The sequence below is a fragment of the Sinohyriopsis cumingii genome, chromosome 3 (genome assembly GCF_028554795.1).
Source record: "Sinohyriopsis cumingii isolate HCF-2022 chromosome 3, ASM2855479v2, whole genome shotgun sequence".
NCBI lineage: Eukaryota > Metazoa > Mollusca > Bivalvia > Unionida > Unionidae > Sinohyriopsis > Sinohyriopsis cumingii.
This window is the reverse complement of record NC_142963.1, coordinates 149,711,702-149,723,828: the sequence shown is the minus strand read 5'-3', so window position 1 is coordinate 149,723,828 and position 12,127 is coordinate 149,711,702. Positions and strand designations below refer to the sequence as shown.

Below are 12,127 nucleotides of genomic sequence, written 5' to 3'. Positions count from 1 at the left end.
ATAGTAAAAGCTTTGATAACGTTTTATTTATACTCAGTTTGGCCTTCCCGAATCTGTCCAGTCTGATCAAGGCTCAAATTTCATGTCTGGAGTTTTCCAGCAAGTTATGTGCGAATTAGGCATCCAGCAATTCAAATATTCTGCCTATCACCCAGAGAGCCAAGGAACATTAGAAAGATTCCATAAGACTTTGAAAAATATCATTCGATCATATTGTTTTGATTCGGGTAAAGATTGGGATGAAGGCATTCATTTACTATTGTTTGCTGTTAAGGAATCAGTTCAAAATTTGTAGGCTTCAGTCCCTTTGAACTTGCTTTTGGACACACTGTGCGTGGACTATTTAAGTTTTCGAAAGAGAAACTTCTTTATAATGAAGATTCTGAAATTAATCTTCTTGATTATGTTTCCAATTTTAAGTATAAATTGTCAAAGCCTTGTGAGGTCGCAAGAGCAAATCTGCACTCTACTCAAACCAAAATGAAGTCAAGATATGATAAAAACTCGAAGGAAAGGAGCTTTCAGCCTTATGATAGAGTTCTGGCTCTCTTGCCCATACCACAAAATTCTCTTCAGGCCAAGTGTTATGGTCCCTACACAGTTAACAGGAAAATAAATGATTTAAATTACATCCTAAATACTCCTGGGAGCGTAAAAAAAAAACCAACTCTGTCACATAACCATGCTAAAAGAGTTTATTGAAAGAGGTATCCAGGTTAAACATGCAGTTAATTTAGTTGTACCTGTCTCACTCAGTGAAAATTTTTACGTGAAGGAATATCATCGGATTCTACTGATATTGGAGAGACAAATCTTCGGAATTCAGAAATTATGAAAGATCTGGACCAGAAACTTTCACATTTGCAAGAGTAAGAAAGAAATGAACTTAAACAATTATTATTTGAATATGAGCTCTTATTTCCAGGTGTTCCTACAAGAACAAACAAAATTTTCCATGACATTGAAATCATAAATTCCAAACCTGTGAAACAACACCTGTACAAGATGAACCTTCTCAAAAAGGAATACTTGAAAAAAGAAATTCAATATTTGCTGGATAATGATTTTATAGAGCCCAGTAAAAGTGACTGGAGTTCACCATGCATACTTGTTCCAAAACCAGATAAAACTTTCCGTATGTATACTGATTTTAGGAAGGTGAATTGTCTGTCAAAAACAGATTAATTTCCATTACCAAGTATCGCTGACTATATTGATAAGATCAGGAATGCCAAGTATGTTACCAAATTTGACCTTCTGAAAGGATTTTGGCAAATTCCACTAACGGAAAGAGCAAAGGAAATTTCGGCATTTGTGACTCCTGATGGACTTTACCAATATAAAATAATGCCGTTCACTGTTTATTCGAGCCTAAACACGTAACATAAGTCTTTGATGATATTTTAAAAGAAGCAGGGGAAGTTGAATTACGTATCCTTATTAGTAAGGAATTCCATACAGTAGGGCTGATATAGTAAATGAGCTTTTGTAATGATTGGTTTTCGACCACTAAATCTTGAGATCGTTGTTAGTCGTCGATCGGAGATTACGCTCAATATTCGATTATCTTAGTTCAATTATGTTAGAGATATAATCCGAAGAAAGACCGTTTAAAGACTTGTGTGTCATGATTCCTTTAAAATAAAGAATACGGTTTTGTATAGGTAGCCATTGCAGGCGTGAAAACAAAACACTCGAGGGAGTCATAACACGAAGTTTCAGTATTATTCGGACTGCCCTTTTTTGGAGTTTATCAATTCTGGACAGATTATAATTGAAAGTGTTTCCCCATATGGTACAACCGTATTCTGTCAGTGGTAGTATATAACCCGAAAAATAAAGTTCAAGTGATTGGGGAGGTAGAAATTTTGAACGCACTTTTAACAGAGTTATTCTTTTGACTACCATTGCACATAGGTAATCGATATGTGCATTCCAGCTGAGGTGTTAATTAATATTGATACCAAGAAGTTTTTGATTTTTGACAATAAATACGTCTAAACCATTATCGTAAGTTAGAAGTAAATCCATGTCAGTTGATAGACGCTGCCTTGTTCCGATTGTCATACATTTTGTTTTAGAGATGTTAATATGCATTTTGTTTTGATGACACCAAACTGATGTATTGCTGAGGTCGATTTGAAGTTTATTTTAAATGGAGTATAGAGATTGACCAGATAAATGGAATGTAGAAATGTCAGCGAAACTGGATACAAGGCTATGTCATTGATACATAGTAGAAAAAGAAGAAGCCCTAATATAGATCCTTGAGGAACACCACTTAAAATACGACTTGGTTCGGATATATATTTACCCGTGCAAACAGCCTGGTGTCTGTTAGTGAGATACGATGTGAACCAGCAATTGAATTTGGAGAAAACTTGTAGACTGAAACCTTTATAATGAGCACCGGTTGGTCAAAAAATCGAATGCTTTTTTAAAATCAATGAAGACTGCGCCAGTAGGTTCGCCTGATTCTACTGCTAGTAGCCATTGGTCTATAAGTCTTGTCAACACAGTTTGACATCAGTGATTCTGCCGAAAACCTAATTGTGATCTATGGAGGAGTTGGTACTTGTCAAGATATCTGAAAATATGTTTGCTGACATGTTTTTCAATAGTTTTTGAAAGTACGGATAGAACAGATATGGGTCGATAGTTGGATGGATCATTCTTTTCATTTCCCATATAAATTGCGAATACTTTTGCTAATTTCAATGACCCCGGTTATTCGTTGAGTTTTCCCGGGTTCTTCCTCCAGAGGTTATACTGGCCCCCATGTATAACCTATTGTTTGCTGAAGAAATGGCGTTAAGCCCAAGACAATAGCAACAACAACGACAAAACCAACAACGAGGAAATACAGAGCTCTAAACCCAAAAATATTTCAGACGTAAATTGTAGATGGAATGAGATTTACCTGTCGGGTAAACTTTACAGCGGTGTATATGACACCCTGCTTTGCATTGATTGAACACTCAGTCACTGCACGACACACGACTCCATGGAAACCATTGTACATAATTTTGGGATGAAATATAATTTTTCAGCAATATGAAAAAACAAACCACCCACAAACAAACAACAGGATTTAATCGTCAAGCCCGAATCACAAGAAAAGGAATTGTCTTAAGTCTGAACTTACGTTTAATATCCACCTATCAGACTGAATGAAAATGAAAGTCTCATTTATGTTGAATCAATCTTAAAACACAGATTTGAATTTCGAGATCTGTTGGTAATATGGTCAGGTCAAGCTATGTGAAAAATAAATAAATGATAAGGGATGCGCTACAGTAGCCATATAATTAGTAGGACTGATGACAATGAAGTTAAAATTAGTCACGAGGGAGTTTTGAACAATTTCATTATATGTGGAAGAATGTTTGAATCGTTTTAAAAGAAAATTTGCAATGGACTTACAGAGAATTTATATAATGTAAACGAAGTGCTTATAGATAGAAAAGAAAGGACTCAAAGAATGCAAATGCAGCTGTTTTTAAGAAATTTAACCACTCGGTTTTGCATGAAATATGAAGCTTATTGTTATGCAAGCTATCATAAGAAAGGCAAATATTTAATTAACAACTTAAATATTTCTAAAAAGGTCCTTCAATTCACATACATATATTTATGCTATGCACAACAGTAGGAATTTCTCTTAGGAAGCGGATCTCATGTAGAAATAGCCATTTTGTCCCCGTTTTTTCTGTTTTTATTTATTTTAATGATCGAATCACACACATTACAGAAGAAAAAAAGATCGTAATCCTTTTTCGACAGATATGAGGGTAGGTATAGCCTTTTCACATTTATCCTGCAAGTCTGAACATATCGGTTTTGATCGATTGAAATTGATTGTAATTCTTGATAAAGTTGACTGTAATTTCAAAGCAGACTCTATTTTGTGAACTCTTTTCCTGAAACGTGGGTATTTTAGTCCTGATTGTCGATATTAGGGATCCCTTAGTAAGAACAGGGTATAATGCTAGCATTATCAGGAAACCAAGATGCAGTTTCAGACACACGACATTGCTGCTTCGTTAGCTTTTATGATCAAGCACATGATAAAAAGCACACATTAGTCTTGATGTAGTTGGAGACTTTACTATAAATTCGTAATTCAAAGTGAAAAGCATTCTTTTAGTAACATTTTATTCCCATTTCCGCTATTGCCGAATCTTGTTTTATGAAAAAGAAAACAACGTTTCGTTTTAGAAACGTAAAATGTGTTATCATTATCGATTATAAAGAGCAAACACTGGCGTATGTAAAGTTATCGTATTAAAATTTTGATTGAAATACAAAAAAAGCTAAAAGCATCAAAAAAAAAATACTGATATTGTGTTTGTTTCTTTGTAGCTGAACATAATCCATTGTGAGGAATTCAAAACTTTCGGAATTTGCGTTTTGAAGGTGTTGGTTTCAAATCCCAGGTGTATGAGCTTTAATGTTTGATTGTGCACCTATTTGAGTAATGATTTTAGCTTGCACCCTGTTATTAATAAATGACCTAATGTATAAGTTAGATCCGCTTTCTCTTTTGGAAATCGAGGAGTTCAGGATCAAGGGTTTTGTGTCAAATTGAATTTTGTATTGGACGGAATCGATTACTTCATGGCAGATTTTAAAGTTCAAGTTCTAGGGAGCTATATCTCATGGAATGCATACCACTCTTAACAACAGACTATGAAAGAAAAATAAAAACACACGTGTGGTCAATAACGTAGACATGCATTATCCTCATTTTTTAAAATGAAAATGTCACCTTGGATTTCTATAAACAATAAACAAACATGCGAGAAATTAACCAACAAGCTGATTTTGAACAAGTTGCGGAACGTCAGTGGATAACCGAAAGTTTCTGTAAAGGGTGGATGTGTCGGCTGGGCATGCCCAGCTGGGATCGTTTCCGCCATAAAACGTGGAAAAGAAAATTCCATCAATTCCAAAGTTAAACTGGTTCCTCATGACAATGTCGTTGATATGAATCGCAGCATGGCCATTCACCCAGAGGGTTACGATTCCATGTTCGTGTGGATGACTGTTTAGTTTGACTCGCTGTGTAAGTTTGATCCACTTGCCAGTTTGAAAATGGAAAGCTCCCGAGCCGATATCTATGCCATAATTGCCGTTGCAAAATATCCTGTGGTAGACCTCTCGGCTATTAAGAGAGGCACACCAGCTGTTGAAATTTGTACCAGCTTTCTGATCATGTGTCAAGTACGCGTACACCACCCCTCGACCACCACTTTCCCACATGAGCCGCGTTGAGAAGCAATGATCGATAATCTTTCCACCAGAGCAGCCTCTATACCCTCCCCAGAGACCCGGGAGTTTCCCACCTTTCTGCCATTGAAAGCTATGATTAAAATAGACTTCATACTCAAGCGTCATGTCGGTGATTTGATGTCCCGCATCTCTAACCTTCTTTGGATTGACGAAAAACTGAGCTCCTCTGTGGCAAACATGTGAACAATTATGCCCGTTGTGATCGTGATGGGTAAAAGTCCCTTGCCGGTAGAAGACGCTGAGGACATATTGGCTATGATTGGTTGGGTCCTGTTGAATGGACAATGAGTCATCCTCGCCGATTCCGAATTGACCTGAATGATCAGTATAGTCGAATTTTTGTTTCATTACATCGTTAATATTAGCTTTGTGCGTTTCATGGCTCCAGCTCCAGAGCTCCGCGGCTGAAGAAGAAACGAAACATCTACTAAACTAAACTAAGCAATGCTCGTTTGTCCAAAGAATCCACACACTAAAAACTGCTTAAAAAGAATATCAATCTCCGTGAAATGTATGCCCTTTCATGATCCCTGGGCACATAAATCCCTGTTCATTCGGATTGACATGCTCATCCGAAAAACAAATTACGATGACAACAAGGAACAAAATGTCAGGAAGTAAGTCCGGAAGATCAGACTTGATTCCCGATGAATTTTTATACAAATGTTTGGAGTCTGAGTTATTCGTAAACCAGGCCAAATCTCTGTAATTCAAAGCTGAATTGCCTCCCAAGTTGTATAAAAAAGTAACAAGAGTCCTTCCACAAAGACCTTTTTGAGCGATGAGATTTTAAATACCCAGGTATTGTGAAAGTGGAATTATACTTCACAGGGTTCAATAATTATTGTTTCCTAATGGTCAGTGTGGTGTTATAGGAAAATCTGATAACATTATATTTTTGATCTTGAATCAGACGTCCGGATTCATTTGATGTTAAATTAAATGAAAAACAAATAGTACTCGACTTATATAATCAAGTGCTGTTTACCCAGTCTTGTATAAACAAGAATAAAGAGCCTCCTCGGAGTAGGAAATAACTCACCAAGAAACAGATAGAAAACATAAATTAAAATTTGAAAAGATTAGTATCGATGATCTTACAAAATCTTGTATATATTCAATCTTCTCAACTACATATGAACTGACAATCCATCTATCTCGCTATCTATACACTTCAATTTTATAGGCAGAAAATGAGAGAGAGAGAGAGAGAGAGAGAGAGAGCATGTCGTTTATGTTTGCGTTACCTCTTGCCAGTCCCAGGGTAAAAATACATAGTACCACGAAGAGCATTCTCTGGAAGAAGATTTTGATGATTGAAATATCTACTTATGATTTAGAGCAAAAATGGAAGTGAAATATTGGACAAGTGAATTATTGGACAAGTGAATTAATGGAAAAATGAATTATTGGACGATTGGAATGAATATAGGTATGAATGTACATCGTGATTACGCCGGACAAATGTTTGGATTCATTAGATCTTTCTGGCTGCGTCCCTTTCTTTTACGGGTGCTGTTGTTGTTGTTGTTGTTGTATGGTTTAACGCCATTTTTCAGCACACGCTAGGCTATACATGGCGGCCAGTATAATTGGTGGAGGAAGAACCCTGGAAAACCCGGGGAAGAACCACCGACCCACGAGAAGCTACTGGCAGGCTTTCTCACGTACCCACGTTAGCCGAGCCTGAGACTAGAACTCACGCAGAGGTGAGATGGCAGTGATCCGTAATGGTGAGCGTTTTAGACCACTCGGCCACTCGGGGCCCCCTTTACGAGTGCAACGATACGCCAAAAACCGTATTGTGATATATTGTGATACACCAATCCCATGATTGCAATACGTATTGCAATAAAGTAACACTTAATGAAAACAATAAAAGAAATACTATAAGATTTCTACTTGAAAAATACAACATATCTAAGTAATGCTTAGAACTTGTAGAATTTTAAATGGTGGTCAAATGAACATGTTAAATTAACATAAAAATGAAAGAAGTCTACAAACACCTGAAAGCAGTCAAATTATCAGCAAATATAAACCTTATGGCCATATATAGGCTGTCTTTGTTTTAAAATTCATACACTGCACTTTTTTTTTATTTGGAAAAATTTAAAAGTCCATTTTTAAAAACTAATTTGAAAACTAAAATTCAGGTCTACACGCCTGTCAACTAACTTGAAAAGAGACTCAATGTTAATCCATATTTGGAGACAAGAAAAGGAAGTTAACGTGACGTAAGCACTTTGATCTTACCGACAATGTATTTCATACGGAAAACATCACATGCGGTTCCTGTTTGTTTAAATGTTTTGCTCATTTTTTATTCTTTGAAGCTAAAATTTCAAACAGAACAGCAGATGTTGCATGCATTATTGTATTTTCATTCTTTTGCATTTGATTTAAATAAATTATTCTTGACTAATTGCTATAGTATATGTCTACAAACGTGGACTCTTGAGTACTGTTCATTACGCTTCATTACACACAGGATATAAATATCCGAGGAAAAGTGAACTTTAAAAATTATTATTTATAACTGAAAAATATCCTGTAGTCTTGACTTGCCACCACTCCCCAATGGAACGTTTCCCGAATAATGGTACTGTGCATCTGGTTTTACATTCTCTTGCAAACTCTTGCAAAGCGTACTTAAAGGAAATAAAGTAAATATGATTCTTGAATTAAACTGGAAAATGTGTGCGGTATACAGAAATTTGTTGGGTGAAAGCAAGACCGTGAAAAAATCGCGGTACAGAAAACCATATTGTGGTATGTATTGCCAAAAACAGCAAACAACAATATACCGGTATATCGTTGCACCCCTACTTCCTTTCGAGGCGAGAAGAATTGTGTGTGTATGTGATTTGAACTTTTAACATACGTTCAGGAAATTTTCAGTCATATCGCAATGATGTCTGCAGGGTGGCAGTTAATAGTGATGTCTAACACTGGGGCATCATGGCGCAGACATGTATCATGATGTCCTCCTCCGTCACATTATCCTGACACCAGACCGACCAGTCCTAACACTAACATCTTAATGCTGAGCGCATAGCGAGGCTGCTGTTATTACCATTTTTATAAGTCTTTGGTATGACTCGGCCGGGTTCGAACCCACGAACTCCCGCATCCAAGGTTGATGCTCTAACAACTAGACCACCGGAGGGGTTCAAGGCGAGATGGAGTATACCTTTCCATCAATCGGCAGAAGGTCGGCTTTTTGTGTCAAGTCTAGAACGAAACCTCGAATGTTACTCCCTAGTCAATGAGAACTATATTGGGAACTACTTTTGCTCACTTGGCAGGAAGGAGACAAATTCACAACAGAAACGATTTCGACTATTTCGACTGAAAAACATTTTAGTGCGCTTCTTCGAATGCGAAACACCAAATCCATCCAATTTATGTGCATTCCTACAACAATGTCTAAAGCTATTTCTCAGCTTGACTGAAATGTCTGAGTGATATTCTGATGCCTCCACAGAGAAGACACTTAGACAAATGATACACAGTAAAAACTCATAAATAATTTTTCATATTTAGCTGATATAGTTATGACAGTAAATACCTTATATAATGTGATTAATTTTTGTCCATGATTATTGATTGTAAGGTTCATTTTGTAAGCAAAATATCTCATAATTTTTTTTTTCTCTATGATTGTAGAATATATTGTATAATAATTGTCACATAGAGGTAATTGGCAGACAGTATGTGCCAATAGCAAGCTGACAAAACACATCGAAGGACAAATATACAAAGCTTGTAAGGTGAGCACTCTACTAAAGCTGAGTGAATCTTGGACGTTGTATACACAACAAGACAGAAAGCTTAATGCAATCCAGATGCGCTGTCTCAGCCGCATCCTTAAAATTACCTGGAGATCTAAAGTTTTAAAAAAATCACAGTGCTTGAAAGAGCAGGGTCAGAAGTATATACACCCTTCTTAGGCAAAGACGCTTGCTTTGGTAGGGTCACGTGTCCATTCCAAAGGACCTCCTATATGGGGAGTTGGAAACAAGAAAAGATCGATTTGAAGACTTCATTCAGGCTATAAAGGTACATGCAAGCTTGAGATAACGGCTCTTGGCCTCAAAACGGACATTTGCAAAAGGTTGTAATATATACGCGTGCGTGGCAACATGAGATACAGTAAGAACTCACAACATGAAGTAAAGGAAGGACTTTCAGCGTAAGAGAGGGATCTTAGGCGGAAAGCAGTAGAAAATGAGCCATAGAAATGCCCAACACTTTTAGAAAAATAACCACTACAGATCACAGTGCAATAGCATCGGACTTTGTTGACCTGTAGATACAATATATATATATTGAGAGAGAGAGAGAGTTGTTAGGATAGTCATGCGCCATTCAGGAATGTCTGGTTACAGCGTCCGTCTCGGATGCGAGAAGTCAAGGGTCGAACCCCGGCCGAGTCGTACCAAATACTTTAAAAATGGTACTAGCAGCTGCATCGCTTGGAGCTGAGCATCTAATAGGTTAGTGTTAGGACTGGTCGGCTTAGTTTCAGGATAATGTGACTGGGTGGAACATGATGCTACATGATTGCGGAATGATGCTCCAGTGCTGGATAACACAATTAAGTCCCACACTGCATACATCGGAGCGATATGAATAGAATTGTAAGGCAACGTTACAATTCTAAATCGCACTCACACCTCTCACAAGTAGCATGATTCCAAGTATAACACTATATACACATGAGATAACAATCGGAAACAAAACGAAACAAAACAAACTTGTGCATGAATTCATTGCCAATACAAATTATGAAATATATGCCTCGATGACTTTCTGTTGATGAAAGGGTATAGTAATTATCTTGTTTAATGATTTAGACTTGAACGGTGTTTGAGTTTGTACTGATATTTTTTTTAGGCGTACCCATCATTTATGATGAGGGTGTGTTAAACATCAAGATGTATTCCGTCACCAGCTTTCTATATTCTAGATTGCTTGTGGTCTTCAAATAAACGCAAATCGGATTCTAAACCAGTCTAATGTGAAAGATAAATTTTTTGTTGTAAGACTGTGGTACAACATAAATATTTATGTTTATATGACTAAACATTAACTGCAAGACATCAACAAATCTAAACCACAGAGTCAAATAAAACTGAAATTACGATATATCCAGAAGCCAGACCAGATACGAAATTCATGTATTTGAATTGATTTACATTTTGCAAGGGAGCTAAAATTACTGACATACATTGATTTGCATATTTCGAGGAAACTAAAACTTGTTAACATACATTGATTTAAATATCGCAACGAGAGAGAGAGAGAGAGAGAGAGAGGGAGAGAGATGATGTACCTTTTAGATTGTTGGTGAACCGGAATGTCTGGTAATCTGAGAGCTACCGACCTATATATCGTTTATAGAAATAACGTAACAATTGACCACTGGAACATGAATTTGCCCTTATCGATAACCCCTATTCATTTTATCGGTTCACCCCCGACCTTGTAAGGTTTATGTACCAAATTTGGTCATTAGTATTCATTGTAATTAAAAATTTTTCACTGATTGCAGCAACATCAGTAATCACTATGGCCTGACTACTGCTACCATTAAGCAGGACCGGATTAAGGCTTTTGTGGGGTCTGCGGTACTTATGACACCGGGGTCATTATGTGTCTGTGTGTTTGATTTGGATTTTTAACGTAGCATTAACAATTTTTCAGGCATATCGCTATGATGTTTGCAGAGTGGCAGTTTATAGTTATGTCTAGCACTGGGACATCATGCCGCAGACATGTAGCATGCTGTCCCACTCAGTCACGATTATCCTGACAACAGGCCGACCAGTCCTAACGCTAACCTCTTAATACTGAACGGCAAGCAAGGCAGCTTATTTATAAGTACCTTATTTATAAGCCTTTGGTATGAATTGGCCGGGGTTCGACCTCTTGCATCTGAGGCGGACGTTCTAACCACTAGGCCACCGGAGCGGTTGGGGTGGGGTTCCTTATAAATCAATAAATATATCCTGAAAGCAATCCTTAAACTATCATGTAGATATGCATAATTATTGTAATAAATTTGGACTAAGCTCATTTGATTATATTGCCCCTTTTAAGGAATTCTTAGATTTTTGTGATTACTTATTTGATTATGGGAACTCGGTCCTGTGGAAATATTTTTTAGCCCGAATTCAGGTCAGAGCCTTACGAGTGTACCTGTCGTTCCATAGTCCCTGTTAAAATCTAGTGGTGTACATTGGTTATGTGACTCCGGGTGCAGTATTATGATTGGAGACTGATAAATTATACAGTGGAATAAACAAGAAGGGACTATTCCGTTGTCGGCAGGTAGTATGTAGTATTCGAGCATTAGTATCTTTCAGGTTTATATAAATAATGCCGATGCACCGTCAAATATAACCACCATTAATGTAAATAGAATATCATTCAAAAGCCTTCTTCTCAACAAGAACCCAAGAGAATCTGATTAAATGTGTCATAAATAATCCAGAACCAGAGCTTTTAAATTTTTATAAATTATGCCAATTCACGATCAAGTATAGCTGCTGTTACTAAAAATAGAAATACAATAACGTCTTCCATACACTGCTCAACAGGATATAACGAAATGTCTCCAAAAATTAAATTTGAGGACTTTAAAAGCTACACAAATGATGCTGATCCACTATTAGATGTAGTCACCGTCGCTAAAAATAGAATAAAATATTTACACATCTTATCTGTCAAAAAAAATACGTTAAAGAGATGCCCAACCTTGTTAGAAAAGTCTTCGAATAGAAACATTTCAATAATTAGACAACTGATATTAATGTGCGTTCTGATATGG

At 36.8% G+C, this 12,127-nt stretch overlaps 2 protein-coding genes across 2 annotated transcripts in view; both read right to left on the bottom strand.

Annotated features, from left to right (window-relative positions):
* The window catches only part of LOC149804137 (uncharacterized), a 184,798-nt gene that overhangs the window by 97,520 nt on the left and 75,151 nt on the right, over positions 1 to 12,127 (bottom strand). The window lies entirely within an intron of this gene.
* Positions 4,558 to 10,689, bottom strand: LOC149804141 (uncharacterized). Its single transcript, XM_089951485.1, has 3 exons — positions 10,631 to 10,689; positions 6,540 to 6,588; positions 4,558 to 5,696 (listed from the first exon to the last, which is right to left on the bottom strand). The coding sequence occupies exons 2-3, from the start codon at positions 6,583 to 6,585 to the stop codon at positions 4,807 to 4,809; spliced, it is 936 nt and encodes a 311-aa protein (XP_089807611.1). The 5' UTR covers positions 6,586 to 6,588; positions 10,631 to 10,689; the 3' UTR covers positions 4,558 to 4,806.